This window comes from Ceratotherium simum, chromosome 11 (assembly GCF_057802395.1).
Source record: "Ceratotherium simum simum isolate JZ-2026a chromosome 11, ASM5780239v1, whole genome shotgun sequence".
Taxonomy (NCBI): domain Eukaryota; kingdom Metazoa; phylum Chordata; class Mammalia; order Perissodactyla; family Rhinocerotidae; genus Ceratotherium; species Ceratotherium simum.
Genome location: NC_141910.1, coordinates 43,339,665 through 43,358,992, shown reverse-complemented (window position 1 = coordinate 43,358,992; position 19,328 = coordinate 43,339,665). Strand labels below are relative to the sequence as shown.

At 42.9% G+C, this 19,328-nt stretch overlaps 1 protein-coding gene across 3 annotated transcripts in view; it reads left to right on the top strand.

Annotated features, from left to right (window-relative positions):
* ARHGEF33 (Rho guanine nucleotide exchange factor 33) overlaps nucleotides 1-18,575 on the top strand; it is a 48,108-nt gene extending 29,533 nt beyond the window's left edge. For 2 of the 3 annotated variants that reach the window (XM_014792347.2, XM_087436859.1), the window contains 5 exons: nucleotides 777-925; nucleotides 1,952-2,116; nucleotides 4,872-5,670; nucleotides 9,964-10,103; nucleotides 17,124-18,575. In XM_014792347.2, coding sequence (XP_014647833.2) covers nucleotides 777-925; nucleotides 1,952-2,116; nucleotides 4,872-5,670; nucleotides 9,964-10,103; nucleotides 17,124-17,253 — 1,383 coding nt within the window. In that variant the 3' untranslated portion in view covers nucleotides 17,254-18,575. Of the gene's footprint in view, nucleotides 1-776; nucleotides 926-1,951; nucleotides 2,117-4,871; nucleotides 5,671-9,963; nucleotides 10,104-15,291; nucleotides 15,954-17,123 lie in introns of those variants that run through there. The other variant, XM_087436860.1, reaches the window with a different exon arrangement.
* Nucleotides 18,576-19,328: the final 753 nt, after the last annotated feature.

The following is a 19,328-nucleotide window of genomic DNA, read 5'->3' as shown; positions in this document are numbered from 1 at the left end:
GTTAACACATCTGGTAGGTGAAAAAAACTAGGACTGAAACCCAGGCTTGCAAGCAATATGGTAAATAAGAGCCCTGGTTCTGCTGTCTGACTTGAGTTCAAATCCCGGCTCCGCTACTCGTTAGTTGTGTGACCTAATGAAGATTACATAACTTCACTCTGCCTCAATTTCCTTATTTGTTAAGTGGAGGTAATAATTTTGCCTATCTAACCAGGTTGTGGTAAAAGTTAAATGAGAAAATATAAAGGGCTTAGTGCTTGGCAATAGGAAGTACTCAATAAATGTTAGCTTTCCCAAATCCAACTAGCATGCATGTTCCACCACAGCACAGTAGGCAATATAACTGGGGGGGGGGGGCACCAGGCCAGGCTTGATCGTAAACATTCCCCCATTCCAGCATGCCTTGACTCTTGACATACTTACCGTTAGTCTGACTCGTCTAAGTTATAAGGCACTGCTTATAGACAGTAATTGTTAAAATGACACCATGACCTCAGAGATCTAATTAGTAGCTCCTTCTAATTTTTCAGACGGAATTATCTTATGTACACATCCAACCCAAACAGGAGCAATAGTAACTATTATTTTCCCTTGGTGTGATGGATAAAGAGAACAGCAAGTTTGCCCTTTCAGTTTATAATCAGATTGGCCATATGTATTGCTGTTTTGATTAAATGGCTACCAAACTCTCACAACAGATCAAGGCAAGGTGCAGAAGAGACAAACAACTTTTCATTCTAATTATGCAATTCTGCTTCCTTTTTTCCTCCATCCAGAATGTTCTGAAGTTCACAGAACAGGAACACCCTGACTATTACCTACTTCTGGTGTGTGTTCAGCGCCTTCGAGTATTTATCTCCCACTACACCCTGCTGTTTCAATGCAATGAGGAGTTGCTTATTCAGAAACGGAAAAAGCTCAAGAAGTAAGGTTCTGATGGTGCAGTCTAGAGGGCTGATCAAAAGTTTCTGAGAATAGGAATACAGACAGTCAGTGTGGGTGTCTGTCACAAGTAACCACAGTGTATGTTAAGTGGCTGAAATGCAGTTACGGGAGGTAGAAGAGAAGCGAGACGGGGAGAGGAGATAGGTGGCCAGGCTGGCTACAGGAGGGAGCACCTACTACCTGGTGGAAATTACTTTAGAAAAATAAATAAGCACTTCCACTCTCATGCCTATGCAAACCCCTCCTTATCTCATGTTGCTAACCACCTCAAAAATAGATCAGTTTCTGTAAATTTGCCAGATTTAAAATTTTAGTTTAAAGGCCAGAATGTGGTTTTCTTCATTAATTCAGCAAATGTTTATTGAGCACCTGTTGTGTATCAGGCGCTGTTCAATGCACTAAATATACTGCAATGAACAAAACAGACAAAAATCTCTGCCACCTGGAGCTTACTTTCTAGAGCTGGACTACACAGTTAATAAATAAGTTAGATGGCAATAAGTGCTATGGATATAAGTAAAACAAGTAAGAGAGGGGATGGTGGTTGAGCAGAATTCACCCTAAGAAGAAACAAAAAGGGCCGATTAGGGAGAATCTGAACTTCAGAGATAAGAGAAGCAACCTGTAGCAGAGCTTCCTAATGACCTGGATTTCGTTCAACCTCATCCCAATCCAATGAAGAAAACAGAATCATTTCTGTGGGTACTTCACACAAGAAAAAGATGCTATCCCCAAGCCAGGGCTCCTCTAATGGAGGAATCTCTCCATACTACCGCCTTCCCCAAACTCAATTCAGCCAGTTAATCGGCATGCTTACTCCTGCCCAGCATCTACCCTGTACCCTATTATGTAAGCAACCTGGTTTGTAGAGAGCCCTGGAGAGAGAGAAAGAACTCCACAGCTGAGCTTCATCTGAGAAATGTTGTCTCTCTGTGGCATAATCTGTGTGTTCAGAGAACCAATTTCCCACTGTACACTCTGAGAATTGTTACTTCCATTCTGTTAGGTCATCCATGGCGAAGCTGTACAAAGGGCTGGCTTCCCAGTGTGCAAATGCCGGGCAAGATGCTTCCCCCACTGCAGGTCCTGAGGTTGTCCGAGACAGTGGGATCCACTCAGAAGAGATGCTGCAACCCTACCCTTCTACTCCCAGTTCTGGTCCTGCTGTCACGTAAGCACCTGTTGCTGTGGAAAGGGTAATGGCAATGCCCTCCGGTCCCGGGCAGTTCACCCCAGGTCGGGTAGCAGGCCAGCCTTGATTAGGAGTATGACCTACAGGACTCCTCCCTCGCTCTTGCCCCATCAAGCTTATATGTGGTAGGCAGGGAGCTGATTCAATGCTTGGGTCTCAAAGGAAGGCACTAATGTTAAGGGGCAGGTCTAAAGGCTGGAGGTTACTTCCAACAATTTTACCACTCATAACCACCCTCTACTGACAGCATGAGTCTCTTTGGGTTTGGACAAGGATAGAATGGAAGAGAGTGCCATAAGACAGGAAGGCATTTTATAGCCCCTCGGAAGGAACCCCCTTAAGTTCTCTGAAAGATATAGTGAAGGGAAAGGGAATCCCAGTCAGGTGTCAGAGGAAGTCTGGGCTCTGAGGATGAGAAATAGGTCTGAGCTAATGCAGAAAGAAAGTTGTTTAGCCCTTCCCAATTTTCTTTGAAGCTTCTTCAGAAAAGGACTCCATAAGCTCTGTTCTTCACTTATAATAGCTTCTCTGAGAGCTGTTCTGGACAGTGGATGGACTTGACAGCCTTTTAAAGTCTCTGCACGTAACCCTCTAGCACACTAAACTAGATTCTCATTCAGCAAACTTCTTGACAATCTTTAGGGTAAGGATTAGGTTATTTACATACTTGGAACTCATTTTACCTCTGAAGGGTAAGGATAAAGTCAATTCGGCTGCTTTTGAAACCAGGACGTCTGGTAGGATTAAGGGAAACCAAAACTCAAAATTCCAAATCCCCACTTTACCAAATATAGGCAGTTCTCACAAAGCTAATTCCTTAGACTATAATTTCTGCTTTGGGTTTTATTATTTTAAGGAAAATGTAGAAGTCGTGCAAGAAGCTACTTTTCTTTCCTAAAATTACAATAAAGTGAGAGGTAGGGAACTGAGGTTATTTCAAGTTTTAATCACTACAGTTTTGAGAATGCCAATTACAATCACTGGAAGGAGAAACTTATCAAAATAAATCCTGTTTCCTCTTCCTGCTCTCATCTCTTAAAATTATGAGAATGTTTATCAGTGAGCGATAGAAGTGCAAATGTGGAGGCAGGAAGGAGAAATTCCATAATTATTCTGAAACCTATGAGACATTAACCTTTCCATAAATAGAGCCCAGGATGATTTTCCTCCTATAGAGAAAGTCCTATAAGTTTTGTAGGTAAAGAACTCTACACAGAAAAAATGCCCTTCCTGGGTAGAGAGTGGGTGAGCAACAGGAAGTGACTATTTACTTCGTGGATCACTTCAACTCTTAAGACAACGATAAAACTTTATCTTATTTATTTATCTTTTGTGAAGAAGATCAGCCCTAAGCTAACATCCAATGCCAATCCTCCTCTTTTTTGCTGAGGAAGATTGGCCCCAGGGCTAACATCTGTGCCCACCTTCCTCTACTTTATATGGGACGCCGCCACAGTGTGGCTTGACAAGCGGTGCGTCAGTGGGCGCCCAGGATCCAAACCTTCGAACCCGGGGTCGCAGAAGTGGAGTGCGTGAACTTAACCGCTGTGTCACCGGGCCCACCCCAAACTTTATTTTCTTTAAGTATAACAAATAGAGCCAAAAAATGAAATCCCTACAGATTATACTGAGACTCAACAAGATGGCTGTCACTGCACTCTGTGTGGGGGAAAATAGCCAGAAGAGATTCAACAACAATCTTCCAAGTTAAAAGAGAATTCAAGTCAGGTCAATATTTCATTTTACTATTTCTTTTCACCTCTGTGAGACCTAATTTTCATCTTAATTTCACCAGAGAAAGATATTCAGTGTTAGTGTTTACATCTGCATTCTTTATGCATTTTTGTGGTTGAATTAAATATGTATACCTAAACTAGCAGAATAACCAGTTTGGGTCAGTGTATACTAGCCCATTCATATCTGTTTGGCAATTAAATTCCAGCAGAACTAGAAAAATCACAACCAATTTGATGGGTATGCTATCCTAGTAGCCTATGTAAACTATTCGTTATCCATATTAAACCAAAAAACCCTCCATGAAATTGGGCATATTCAAAGTGACAGCCTTTTCATTTTGGTAATGTTTTTGTGGGTAGAAGTTTGAGACGACTTACATAAGCATGCTTTACAGCCACAAGTAATTTCCTAGTTTTTTATTCTGAAAATTTCACATATACACAAAAGTAAAGAGTACAGTGAACCCCATATGCCATCATCCACTTTCAACAATTATGAAGATCATGCCACATTTACTTCATCTAGGAATTTAATTGTTTTTAAGCGTGAAGATCCGTGAGTCAAACAAAAGTTGTTTCCATTATTTTGTATGACTCTGCCAGGGCAAGGAGAGGAAAGAGGTGTCTCGGGGTCTTCACACGTGGTGGGGAGGTTCAAAGCCTCCAATGGGAAGTGATGACTGTTCTGGGCCCACCAGTCATTTCTACACAGTGCCTCCTCAATCAGACGGATACTTCGGGCATCCCCTTTACATATAGCCATTTTCACTCTCCCACTTGGGGACGTGGAGCGCGTGGGAACTCCTTAATCGGATAAGTTTGTGGAGCCTGGTAGGCAATACGCTTAGGGGCCTGGGAGGGGCCGAGAAGAGAGGAGATGGCAGCTTTGCATCCGAGCAGTATCTGGCAGGATGTGTGTTGCCCCAGCCTTGCGCCCCTGGGTGAGAGGACTGCACTAACCATAAGCACACCTCTTTTGTATTGTTTCCCCTGTAAAGACATTTGATGCCCCCAATGAAGAAAAGCCAACAACAGCAAAGCTTGATGGAGAGCATGCAGCCTGGGAAGCCCAGCGACTGGGAGATGGAGGGCAGAAAGCATGAGAGGCCAGAGAGCCTCCTGGCGCCGGCGCAGTTCTGTGCCGCTGAGCAGGACGTGAAGGCGCTCGCCGGGCCCCTGCAGGCCATCCCGGAGATGGACTTTGAGCCCTCGCCCGCCGAGCCGCTGGGCAACGTGGAGCGCTCCCTGCGCGCCCCGGCCGAGCTGCTGCCCGACGCCCGCGGCTATGTGCCCGCGGCCTACGAGGAGTTCGAGTACGGCGGCGAGATCTTCGCGCTGCCCGCGCCCTACGACGAGGAGCCCTTCCAAGCCCCGGCCCTCTTCGAGAACTGCTCGCCAGCCTCTTCCGAGTCCAGCCTGGACATCTGCTTCCTGCGGCCCGTCAGCTTCGCCATGGAGGCCGAACGGCCCGAGCACCCACTACAGCCGCTGCCCAAGAGCGCCACGTCTCCAGCGAGCAGCAGCGGCGCCTACAAGCTGGAGGCGGCGCAGGCGCAGGCGCAGGCGCACGGCAAGGCCAAGCCGCTGAGCCGCTCGCTCAAGGAGTTCCCGCGCGCGCCGCCCCCCGAGGGCGTGGCCCCGCGCCTCTACAGCACGCGCAGCAGCAGCGGCGGCCGCGCGCCGCTCAAGGCCGAGCGCGCCGCGCAGCCGCATGGCCCTGCCCGCGGCGCGCCCAGGACCTTCTTCCCCCAACAGAGGTCCCAAAGCGAAAAGCAGACCTATTTGGAAGTAAGGAGGGTAAAGTAAAACCAACCCCGTCCCGCAGCGCCAGCAGCCCCGGGCCTAGATCTCCAGGGAGCAGCCTGGGCTCACCTAGCGTTGAGGGAAGCGGGCTTGCTGGAGGGGAGCGGAGGCCAGGCGGATGCCGAGCGAGAGCCCGGGTTACAGGCTTCACCTCAGTTGCCCTCGAAGGCGAGTGTTGGCACCCCTTCTGCAGTACCAGGACAGAAGGGCATGTCATACATATGGATGGATGGGGCAAAGAGATACTAGGAAAGACTTTGACTCTTCTTAGACCTGCTTAACCCCCTCAACGCCCCCCCACCCCCCCACACACAGTTGAGGTCGAGGTGTTCTCTACCTTCCTGCTGAAGCTGTGGCGCCTCCGAGTTGCGCTTCACCTTCAAAGCACAACACGCAAGTCCCAGGCCTGGCTGTTTCTTCCTCTGCCTGTTAGGCGCATCTCCTTGTTGCCTAACAGGCAGAGTATTGAACACTTCGTGTGCCCGCATGCTCTGCTCCCGACCCCCGCCAGCCTTCTTTGTAGGTAGGGAGGAGGCAGGTTGCCCTATCTCACTGAAACAAGGACTCCCTGAAACGTTCTCGGCAAAGCTAGGTTCATTTGTGCTTGCTTTCCTTTTGACTGCAAAAGGGTGTCACGTTAATTTGCAGCCTCCACTGGGACGGAGACATCCCAAAATAGCCCAGGAAACACTGACTCACAAACACTTCTTTGGCCTCCATGTCAATGTTGGGTATTTTGGTGTCTAACCTTGGTGTCTGCAAGCCTCAGGAAATTTAAAGAGGTGTTTAAATACATATCCAGGAAAGGGCTAATAGATCCTGAGCAAATTCTTGATTTCTCTGCATGTTATTGGAACAAAGGCAATTTCTGATTAAACAGTCACAGGATAGCTCTGACCTGTGCCACCATTCTTCCTGTTTAACATCATTTTAGAAGTGGTGGTTAGGATTTACAGGGCAGCTCTGTATTGGTACATCTTGAAAATGACATAGTCCAGGACTGACTTTACCTGCACTAAGTATCACTTGCCTCAAGCTCTGGGGATCCTTTGCCTAAGTTAGAAGGAGTTTTCCCAGGAATTAGGGCCCTACATTCCATCTATCCTCATTAGCAAGTGAGTGGGAACAGACTGAGGATCACTGACTCCTTTCATTCATTCATTTTTCAGCAAACGCTGAGCACCTGTCTTGCACCAGGCTCTGTGCTAAGTGCAGAGAGTTCAGAAATAAATGGCACCCAGTCTCTGCCTTCCAGGACCACTGGCTTAGTGCGGGAAGGAGACACAGAAACGGAGAATGATAATAAACTGTGGGAGCACATCGGAGGGGTATTTAAACCCTCCTGGGGTGATGGTGGTCAGAGAAGTCCTTCTAGATAAGTTGAATGTGTGAATTATATCTTAAAAGCTGCCACGAAGTTGGCTAGGTGAAGACTGGGGTAGGGAAACATGAGAAAAGGCTCATGAGCTTTTTAAGAAAATAGCGGGGTGATGCTTTTCCCCTTGAATACTGTGCCAGGTGGGAGTGGTAGACATTAGGCCAGAGGAATAGGAAGGGGCTGGGTCATGAAGAGCCTTGAAGCTTATAACCCACCTGGACTCCAGGAATCCAAGTCTCTGGTTCCTGCAGAGGGCGAAAACACCTTAGTGTGCTCAGCTCAAGTTGCTGAGGTTCTCCAGGGTTCTCAGATTTCCTTCTGGCTCTGATTTTCAACTCTGAACTTTATAAAATTCTATTAGGCAAAATTTCTTATACAAATTGATCTTAGGCATGTGTCAGAGTTTGAAAGTTCATTAACAAGAAAAGTAGACAGGAAATAAGTGTCGATTCCAAGTGACTTGGGATGGGCAGAGAGTTACATATAAAACCTTCTAACTAGCATAGTCTAAGGTACAAAGAATGCTTTTATTTCACATATTCATAAAAATGTCTTTTTTGCCAAGTTGATATGTGAAAAAATTGGGAGTTCAACAATTGGCAGGCAAAAACCATTAATCAGAAATTATAAGTAATATATCTGAGAAGCAAACGATGAGTAGAATATTTGTGGTTATTTATCAGACATACCAAATAACAATAAACAATATATTAATTGTTAATCAGACATACTGGACAGCAAGTTTCATCCCCTAACCGTGTCAGACATGAGTTCAGTTCAGAGAGTGACACTAAGGAGGTTCAAATGGAGGTCAGTTAAAAGAGGCCTTTTCTCTTTCAGTTATCAGTAAATTTTTCAAGCATGTGAATTTTTCAAAGTTTACATTGCTTATTTCTGTTTTTGGACAAAATTTTTCTTTCTAAAATTTCAGAAGGCATGGATTGTTGGGAGTCCTAGAGAGAGTTGGTACGCAGAGTCCAGGCGGGTAGAGGCTGTGTGTGTATTTGTGTGCATGTGTAAGCATCTGTATGTATATGTATGTATGTGTGTGCATGTTTGTGTGTGAGTGTGTTTGAGGTGGGAGTGAGATGGGGGTTTTAGTTGCAAAAGACTAACCTTTCAAAAGCTCTGTCTTGAAAGGTGTCAGCTCTCTCCTGCTGAGATGTGTAAGGCTCCTATGATTCCATCTCCTCAGATATACTCTGTGTATCTTCTATCTGTGGAAGAGACAGTCAAACTCTAGTCTTTAGTGTTCTGTCTCTAAGAGTCAAGATAGAAGACAGTATGCTTTAGTGCAGGGAGCACCTGACTGGGTGTCAGGAGATCTGGGTTCTAGTCCTGGCTCTGCTGCCAAATAGCTGTGTGCTTTTGGACAATTCACTTTGCTTCTCTGTGCCTCCAGTTTTCTCATCTGTAAAAGTAAGACAATGTATACCTCACCTACCTCATAGGGTTGTTGTGAGGATCAGGCCAAATAAGATACAGTTTGTGAATATGCTTTGTAAAGCATTCCAGTGCTATACAAATGCAAGATATTATTAAGATCGTGATTCCACAGAAAGATTTTCCTTAAACTATAAATAGATTTAGTTCCTAAAGAGTCCCTAAAAGCCTACTTCTGGAAATGTGGTCCTTGGGCTAGTAGCATTACCTGGGAGCTTGTTATAAATGCAGAATTTGGGCTCCACCCCAGACCTACTGAATCAAAATCTGCATTTTAACAAGATTCCTAGGTGATTCATACAAACATTAAGTGCAGGTGGGCAGGAGCATACCTTAACCCACTATGGTTTTTTAAAACCTTAGGTTTTCAAAATCTCAAGTGTGTGCATAAGGATTACCTAGGCCTAATTCCAGAGAATCTGATTTAGAAAGTCTGGATTGGGGCCCAGGGATCTACATTTTAAATAGAGGCCCCAGTTGATCCTTTAACCCTGGGACAACACTTTGAGAAACACCACACTAAGCCATCAAGATGTTGATCTCCATAGTTTAGTTATGAATCTTAATAGATTCTCAGAGAATCTGTAAATCTGCTATTACAACTCCAAGTTAAGGTCTCAAAGTCAAACCCATGTGTTTCCTGCAAAAATTCATCCACCCTCTTTGCTTCTCTATCGGCAAGCAGTCACCCATCCAATTCATGAAACTTTCAGGGTGGTTTCTGCTTTGACTTCTCGTGTTAAATTTTAGTCACCTCAAAGTAAATATTTTCTTCGTAGGGAATATAAATATATATGCATATCTATTTTATTTAGCACATCTCACATTTAAAAAGAAACTAGAGAGTTCACAAAAGATAGAGCCTTATTTTGTCTTTACACTCCAAATACCATAGATTAAGAATTGTAAAAAACTATATGAAAGGCACATTTGCAGGTTGGAAATACTAGTTGACATTTACTTCTAAACAGATCTGACCTCTCAAAATCTCCTTCCCTCATTTATGTCTAAAATGGAAAGTTAGGAACTTGAGTTTAAAACTAGTATTACAATCAAGGAACTTTCTTATTTTGTAGAAAGAGAAACATACCCAAAGATATGAAGGGACAACTACTGGTTTTCCAGCGAGACAGAATTGGTGCCAGAATAAGACGTTAATCTCTATACTCCTTGAATAGTTGCTAACTTCCTTTATGTCCTCATCTTTAATTATTGTTATATCATAATCCTACTCTAGACTGTTTGCCTTGATAGGTAGAAAATACTTCGACACTCAGTGGCAAATTATCCTCTTTCCAACCAATTGCTATTTTCTTAGCCTAGGTTTGCTTTAGTTGGAATAGAGTGCCCACCATTAGTCTTTCGGGGTGGTAGAGGAAAGTGACGGTTAAGAAAATTGTCCCACAGTCAGGATAGATATTAACTTTGGAAAAGAGTAAAAAAACACCCCTCTTTTGTGTTTTCAGGAGATGCATTTAGAAGACGCCACCAGATTCTGTCCAAAGGAAGAAAGAGAAAGTGAACAAACATCTTTCAGCGATCAAAATCCCAGGCAAGACCAGAAAGGGGGCTTTCGCAGCTCCTTCCGCAAGCTCTTTAAAAAGAAGTGAGTAGCCCTTAGACAAGACAGCATTGTAACTCATTTCCCTTTGGGCTAAGTCTTAAGGTTTTAACAGTAATAAGTACCAAGTAGCCTGGTTTCACACAACTGCTGCAAGCTCACTGCCTGCACCCAGTAGCCACGATTCCTGCCAGGTGAAGATGTTTCTCATTGTAATCTAGAGTAAAAGCAAACTCAGCTCTGTCCTCTGCCTCTTCCATCTTTTAACCCGACTTCCTTGTTCCCAAAGTCATGTGTCCTGAGAGGAGTAAGCAGAGGAGATCTCTTAGGAAATGAGCTGGTGACAATCAAATCCCTTTTAGACTGGGAGGAGTGGGATCCACTATTGGAGTTGGGCGTAATGAGTGTGCCATCAGAATCTCCCCACCTGTGGAAAGTTTTCTGAGGGCTTCTCAGCACTTCTGCCTGTAGGGCCTGTAGTTATCCTGGATGCTAGTACATGTTTATTGGGACTTCTGCTAGTGTTGTCCCTGGCAGAAATGATTGAATGGATTTGGCTTGGGCCCTAGTTAAATATCACTTTAATGGAGTTTCCATACTCCAAAGGTCTTTCCTTTCTGTGGTCCTTCTATGATTCTGAGTCCTTGTTGTTATGTGAAATCACCCACGAGGCATTTTGGCTAGCACTTACTAGCACTGTCTTACAGACTGGGAGACAGTGGCCAAACCCCAGCATGAAATGTAAGGAAGAGAGAGCTGAGCATTAGCATTTGACAGCAGAGGGATTCTCCAGTCCAGCCACTGCCTGCCTGAGAGACTGCTGTTTCTGTCTCCACTGGTCCTCAGGCCTACTTCCCTCTCCCTTATAGAGATTTTCCCTGCTACTTAGTTTTTCTTGGTAGAGGAGGTTCCTGCAGTCAGTTTTAAACAGCAAGACTTCATAATTTACTGGATGGAAAAGTTAAACAAAGACGTTATTGCTGCCTTTGGAGAGTTGCTGATAAGTGAGGAAGCACAGGGAAATCACTTTCTCCTTGAGGGTGGAGGTCACTGGCTGACTTACATAATGGTCTTGATGGAAGAATTGGGGGCAGGCCTGGAGTGAGGACTTGTTTTGATGGTTTGGCTAATTCTTCTCCCATGGGGAAGGTGGTACTGAGATTAGTGGGTCTCTGATTGTTGGTTCCCGCCAGTTGTTATTGGAAGAAGGGGGAAGAGGAAGGAAGAGCCACAGTACTGTAATTAGACAAGCCCTACTCCGCTAAGGCCCTTTCAGTTTTGCTAAGGTAGCCCCGTGCATGCATGACTATTGCTACATCCCCTTTATTCAGGAGGTGAAGAGCTAAGAATTGGGTCCCTCTCTCTAGGATCATAGACTTACATCTTTCCTGGTCCAGCGCCTACCTCTGTCAAGTTCGGCAGGGGTGGAGAGACCTGGAAGCAGACAGCTCTCTGGCCTGACCCTGGGATTTAGATTCCTAAATTCTTCTGAGGATGCCAAACTCCTAAGGGCACTGCTTGGGCCTATTTTTTTTTTTTTTTAAACCATAGTATTCCCAAAACAAACAGTCACTTTTTGTCCACTGCCGTTTATGATGACTGGGTACTGTCTGTTGCAAAGCAGTGAGCCATGGATCCACCACTGGTTCCTTTGCAAATTCCCATTTTTCAGAGAGATGTAAGAAAATGCTCTGCCAGTTACCTGAGGCAGAGGGAGTGAACTTGTCCTCTCTGTATCCAGAGGGCAGAACTAGGAGCAATGGGTAAGAGGAAGAACTTTCTAAAAATGCATCTGCCTAGAACTGGAGCTGGCTGCCTCATGAGGGAGTGGGTTCTCTTGAGTAGAAGCTAGATGACCTGGTCAGGGATGCTATGAAAGGGATTCTCCCACTGGATAGGAGATTACTCAAGATAATCACCTGAGCGCTTTCTAGTGCTGAGATTTGCTTTATCTGTAGTTTGAATTTGTTGTAGATCAATCTGAGTAATCACATCTTTTAACACCTGAAACAAGAAATTAATGTGGCCTTGGGGCTTACAATTCTAAAGACTCACCAAGTAGAAGACCAGATTTTATCTTTCTGTAACTCCCCACAGCCCTTGGTACGATGCTGAGGATTTGCTGTGGGCTCTCCAAATTCATGTTGGTTAATTGCTTTCAGTCCTCTTGCAGCTTTTTGGTATCCTTCTTAGAGGGCCAAATGGATCCCTTTAATCCTCTTATCCTTTCTCATAGATCAGTCTTGCCTGCATCAATCATATTGCTGCCACCAATTCTGGCACTGCCTGTGTATTTAAAATCTCAAGTGTTATCTGAATGGAAGTAAAGGTGGCACCACACAGATGGCTGCTCCATCTGGCAGGCTTTCCTGGCTTTTTACATCTAGTGTAGGGCTGTGAGCACCATCAGGTGATGCTTGCTTATTGCCTTGTGTCCAGGGTGCCATGGTGGGCACTTTGGGGACTTTGCATGGGATAAAGAAGCAGCTTGAGTAGCTTCTCCTGAGTATTTCAATCCAAGAACCATGGAAAGTTTGGTCCATTATGCTAAGGTAGAGAGGAAGGGCAGGGAGGCCCCAGCATAGCACAGAAAGGTCAATAGCTCTTAACTTAGATGAGAACACACCATTCTTCTAATTAAGCATTCTTTCTTATATGCATGTACTGAGTGAGACACTTGTATAGGAATTGTGAATGACATAGTTCCAGTCGTTATGTAGGAACTTGCACTGTGAAGTCAGGCGTGTGGGCAGGACAGGGAGGAACCAGAGAGAGACATTCAGCCCATTCTCCCATGTGTCGGGAGGTCAGGCTGGCAGCAAGCCCTGTGACTTGAAGAAGTGGTTAATCTTGGGTACTAGAACCATCCAGAGCCGGGCCTCAAAGGTCCAAAATGGACCAGTGCCAAAAAAGCTGCCTGTATCACATCTGGGGCTTGCTGCCTGCCTCCCCCACAGCCCTCTGAAGGCTCATTCCTGTCTACACTGACACACTTTTTGTATCCATAGGGGCTTGTTTGGCTGGTGGCCCCACACACCCAGAATGCTGCTTCGGGATGAAGCTAGGCATGGAGCCAGATGCAGCAGAAAACCTGAGAAAGGGTTCTCTTCCCTCTGAGGCTGGGAGGGCCGAATGCTTATATCCACAAGGATTCAAAAGGGAGAGTCAAGTTGACATCATAAAAAAATTCTGAAAAATGCCCAAGATATTTGGGGAAAAGGATGACACTCTGATTGTTTCTATCTCAGGCACATTTGTCCTGGGTAGATACCAGGTCATATGTCCCTGAAAGCTGCCCAGAATTGATCAGAATAAAGACTACATATCTTAAAGTTTGAAAATGTTAAGTGGCTTTAAAAATTTTAAACCAGGATTCTTAGAAGCCAGGAACAGACCTAATGTGATACGCTGATGCTGGATTGAATCCTTATCCCCCTGCCTTTGAGCAGGATGGAAGGCAAACTATCCCATTCTAGAAGGGATATGGAGGCTGTCAGACTTAAATCTAGACTATCCTGAAGTCTGTGGCAAATGCTACTCATCTTTATGTATAAATCTTGCACTTAGTATTCTTGGTTGGGGGTGTGGCAGGGGAGAAGAAGATTATGTAAGACAGTTTAGGGATAGGGAATGTAGATGCTGTCTCTTTATTCTCAAATTTGGGGGGAGTGCAAGTTAAAGAATATGGCTTGCAAGTGATTAATTCTACTTCCTCACCTGTCCTCTTCCTCTTTAGCACTTTATAACTTACATGCCTCAGAATGTCTCCTTTCCAGTCGTCACCCTCCCTCTACAAGTCACTTCAGAATCTCTCTATTTTCTTAATCACACACAGAGAGAGTATTCTACAGGGCCCCATATAATTGAATATCAGTAAATCTTCTTCTTTTGGTGTCCTATCAGCTGTTTTTGCATATGCCCAGCCTTGGCTGTGGAAAAGACCATGTAATAGAAAACAGGACTACTAAAGAATCAATTGATAATTTTACCTTCACCTTCTTTTTTACCTCCTTAAAGCCTATCTCAAGTCCTTCTCCCATTCTTACCTACTTTGGGGTTCTCTCTCATTTCCCATTTCATTTCCCTATATAACTTTAAAATTGAAGGAGATGGTTTGAAGGGCTAACATTTTAGATTACTTAAACCTGATTACAAATGTTTCTCAGTAGGTCATTTGAAATCAGTCACTCAGTTAAGGATCTTCAGTGTACTAGGTTCTGTCTAGCACAAAAGAAGTCAAAGCACTAGTTCCAGCCTATTAGGAGCTTACAGTCCAAATGTAAGGGTAACCTAGTTGCAAAGTTTAGTATCTAGAACATAGTAAACACTCAGCAAATATATATTAAATGAATGCTCATTTGTCACCTTGTTGATTACCAGAGCCGACTGATTTGGCCGACAGGATGGGTGTTCCCCTGCTCCCTTACTTCTCCATGTGCATGTCTCCTAAAGCCTTCAAGGTGGACAGTCTTTCCAATCAGAAAACCAAGACTTCTTAAGTCAGAGAGTCCTGCGGCCTTGGATTCTACCCCTCTTCCCTTCCCCAGCTCCAAACAAACTTTCAAGGCTTATTTGTAGCAAATCTATACTTGTATGACCTACCCAACTTGTTATTTTCTTTGTCTCTGTCAATTGAATGGAAGGAAAGTAAGCAACAGGTCTGTTCTCTTTCCATCAAACACTTGGATGGCTATGTGTCAGAATGTATTGACAGCCATTGTGCCCTTCCCAGCAAGTGTTTGCCTGCCTGTCCCTTTATATCTGTTCAGATCTGCCCTGCAGTCAGCCAAAATGGCCCCAGGAGCTCAAAAGCCATTCCTGTTTTATAGAGAAAGGGAATAAAAGCAAATACGCTGGCCCTTTCTTCTAGATTCTGCAGGTTATTTCCCCGTAAATTAGGTATACATTACTTTAGAGCCTAACAGCCACACCTTTGGAAGAGTCCAAGTGTTGAGGTGGCTTATACCATGTAAGCATTATAAAATGGTCCATTAAAATTATCTTTAAAAGGATGAAAATGAGCTTTTAGTCATGGCTACAGTAGAATGCTGGATTTTGAAAAGGATTAGCAAGTTAGCCATTAGTTAATTAATATATATCAAGAAACAGAGAAATTCACACACCTGAAGACACAGAGAAGGTGGTTTGTGAGAAGAGCAGTTAAAAAAGAAAAAACTAAGCTGAGTTTGTGGACTTTGAAAACTAGACAGGGCGATTTTGGCATTTGTTTCAGAAATGGGAACTCAACTGGTGAAGATTTCTGTGGTCCTTGGGGCTGGTGGTGACATCAAAGCTTTCCCATTTCCAGGTAAACACGAAACAGTTGCATGTTGGAACCATCAAAGTATGACATGTTGGGTTTTGGAGAGATCAGATGTAGCTAAGAGGGGAAATGTGAGGTAAAGATTTTAAGTTTTGATTAATGACTTTCTGTTGAGAAACTGTCATGTGGGGGAACAATTCAGAAGAAACAACAGCCAGATTCAAATCTTTTCCAACTTCCGGCCCCCGAAATTATAGGCATTCCTGGTCTTCTGGATAACAGAAGATATGAGGAAAGAATGAAATGGTCAAAAATATATCTTCCTACAATTTTGGGAACAATTGTACTAATCAGGGATGATCTGAACTGGAGGTAGGTGGGAGTTCTGAGAGTTGAGAGAAGGCCTGGAGTTTTAGGGTGGGGTATTGTGGAGGCTGTTTCAAGGGAGAGTTCTAAGGGGGCTTCTGAAAAGCAAGAGGGCTTTCATCCCACCCAGATACCATGGTATTTGATGAGTACCCAGATGTACTGGGGTTGAGAGAGAGAAGTTTTTCCTCTATGCACTAGGATATAGTGGAAAAGTGCTCCTTACTGACCAGAAGTAGAAAGCATGGTGGGCAGCTATGGCTTCATCTGTGATACCAAATATCAGAGTGAAAAGTAAAAAAATCTTGTCAGTCATCAGGTTTCCAGACATCACGATTTTAGTCTTTGTGTGGATCCAACTTCTTTCCTTGAATAATGTAAAGGGATGTTTGAATTCTGCCCAATTAATTCATTAAATGATAGAGTCATCATTATCTAATTAAAAATAATTACCAATGATAGTGGAAGAACTTATCCTTCTTTTTGTGGATAGTGGAAGCATGGCTGACTCTGCCTCAGCATATAGAGAACTTGTTCAGTTGTGTAGGAGCTTTGGACAAAGAATTTCATGTCTAACATCACTTGCATACATCCTGCATGAGGTCTTTTGATATTGGTTCTTAGTCATTGGGCTAGTTTTACCCATTCTAGTTTAGAGTTTAAGCTAGCCAAAGGGCCCCAGCATAGCTTATCAGAGGTTATTTCCAGAAAGCCTCCTCCCTCCAGGGACTTCTGACATGAACAAACTGGAGAAGGTGCAGAGCTGGAATGGATTACCCAACTGGCTTAACCAAGATAAAGGAAGAATGCACCCTCGACTGGGGACTCAATTGGACTGATTTGAGTTGTTGACTATTGATTGGGCTTGGTCTCCTTTGTGGTGATTGAGATTATAGAATCTCCTCAATCTGATTACTGTACTAATATCTGCATTCTACCAAATGTGGCATACATGTGTGGTTGGCTTCAATAAATCTTTCATTTAAAAATGAAAACAAGCAAAAGCAAGAGTTTGTAATGTAATGCCCAAATTCGGTAAAGGCCCTTGATAACCGTGGTTGAGAACAGTGAATTCCATTCATTTTAATTTCAAGGCTTTGGTAATTTGTGAAGTAGTTACTTGGTTGAATCAAAAATAGGATTTCTTGAATTTTCTGAGCTTTATTCCCCTTTTGCAATGTTATTACACAATGCCTTACACTGACATACACAATTGTCAAAATTGTCCCCATAAAGCATTAGAAAGATATTCTCTTTATGATCGCTGCAAATCTTAGTTACACATGTGCTAAGTCATGAAATTCAGGGGAAGTAAAAATTATTCCAGATCTAAGAGGCAACTGTTTTACAAATGCAAAACAATTTGGATAGATAAAATATTTGAAAACAATTAAAACCAAATCAACCTGTACTTTATCTGTGTGCTGAGATTTTAGGTCCAGTGGATCAGAATACAGGGAAAAAACTAATGAGAATCCCTCAATGGATCCTTCACCCACCAAACAAGATTTCTTCAGAAACCGACTTGCTCTTGCAAATGACCTTGACCAAGGAACAGCTGTGTAAAACATACTTAAAGTTGTATTGTCAAGTGGTAAGATGAGGATAAAAAGCTTGTATATATCTGTGTAGGAATATATATATATATACTGATGTATAAATCCCTGAGGAAAACTAATATAAATACTTACATATGAGACTAAATCAACATACAAGACATTGAAGAGATGAAGATTAGTCTATGGTTGAGAGCTGGCTTTTTGAACCTCAACACTTGGGAAAGGGGAAATGAAGACTTTTTACAGCATTACAGAAAAACACGATAAATTTGGAGGAAAATAAATGTCTGTAAGAACAAAAACTTCCACCTTGAAGTCATTCCCCCAGTATAATATTGAGCATGTTCATATTTAACATGGATGTGAATTTTATGCTTCCTAGGCATTTAGCTTATTAATTCATCCCAGTGCTTTTAGACTAATATACACTATTTTAGGGGCCAGTTCTGTCTTGCCATATGTCTTCCAAAACCCCCCAAGGCAATACTTAACATCCCGTAAGGCGAAGGATCGATGTACAGAATTGTATTTTATATGGTGCAAATCTGAATTTTGGAGAATTTGTGCTTAAACCAAGATACAGAAGGTTCCAAGACACACTGATCTCCAAATAGGAAGAGAATCTTAAGAGTAGTATTTCTTTTGTTCTATGGTTATGAAAATCAGTACAGGGAACAATGATTTCTCTAGAAACTGGGAGGCCAAAGAAACATTTTCCCTCATGGGGGTTGTGCTGCAGATGGGAACAGTCCAGAGTCTGTGTTCTATTGAGCACTCAGGATTCAAAGATCCATTAGTGATCCTGAGTGTCAACACACACTCATGATCAGATGGGCTGGGGAAAAAAGCACTGATTTAGCCACATTCTCCTAAAGAGACTTTCTTCAGTCTGGAAAGAAGGTGGCAACAACATCAATGCTTTAATGGCTCACAGTGGTTGCTACAAACACCAGAATGAACACTTAAGAACAGGTCAGAATGAAAACTTAGGCCTGGCAGTACCTTATTTTGTTTTCCAGAAGTAAACTGTAAAGAAACAAAGTTCTTACAGCTCAGACAGAGGAATCATTGCAATGAGGCTTGCCTGGGTATGGGGTAATAAAATGTGCTCTATTTGCACATGGATATGTCTATGATGGTCCGCATCCTTGACATGCCCCAAACATCAGAATCATAATACAAAAAAATTAAGTTTAAACAATTTGTCTCTATTCCCAGGCAGTTATCTATAATATATTAGGGGCATTTGGTTACTGTTTATTCAAAATCTTGGTACTCAAACTGACTTGTTCAGAAGCTGTTCCTCTAGTAATGCAGTGTTTAATAAAATAGGGGAAGTTTAACTTCTAAGTGTTACAAGTTTTCTTCTACTTGTCTGATGACTAATTAGGAACTCATCTATTAGCATTTTGAACAATAGGTGTCCGGAACACTTCAAGGATCACTGCCAAGTTTATGGAGTTTCCAATATTTAATTTTAAGCCAAGCTTTTCATTTTCCTGAAATTAATGAACTCCTTTGAAATTAGATTTCTCTCTATTATGAGGCCAAAAGTTTTGGGGGCAGTGCTTGAAAGCACAAAGCCAAACTGACTGAACATGGAAAGTGAAATAGAAGTCACAGCCTCTTGAATAAAATGTAAAAAAAAAACCAGTAAATTTCTTTTCCTTTCATATTGTTTATCATAAAAATGATCAATTACTTGGCAAGGTTTCATAAATATCACACACCTCCCAAATTTTCATTTTGATGACATCCTTTGAAAAATCTTGACACTACATCTGTAGCACAACTCAATTTAGTTATATTTTATGAAATTAGCCTATAAAACTAGTAATAATTAATACTGCTACTCTCTGGGTCTCCATCACCTGATACCTGGATTTTTCTGGTAGCTTTCTAACTGCCCCCAAGTTCTCTCTGCCCCATCAATCCTACACATCTCTAACACATTAATATTCCCAAATACTGCTTTGTGTGAAACTCTTTGACTGTTCTTGTCTATAGTGAAATTCCAAACTCCTTGACTTGACATTCAAGGCTTGCTCTCTCTCTTCAGTATGGCTCCAAGTTTTCTCTCTG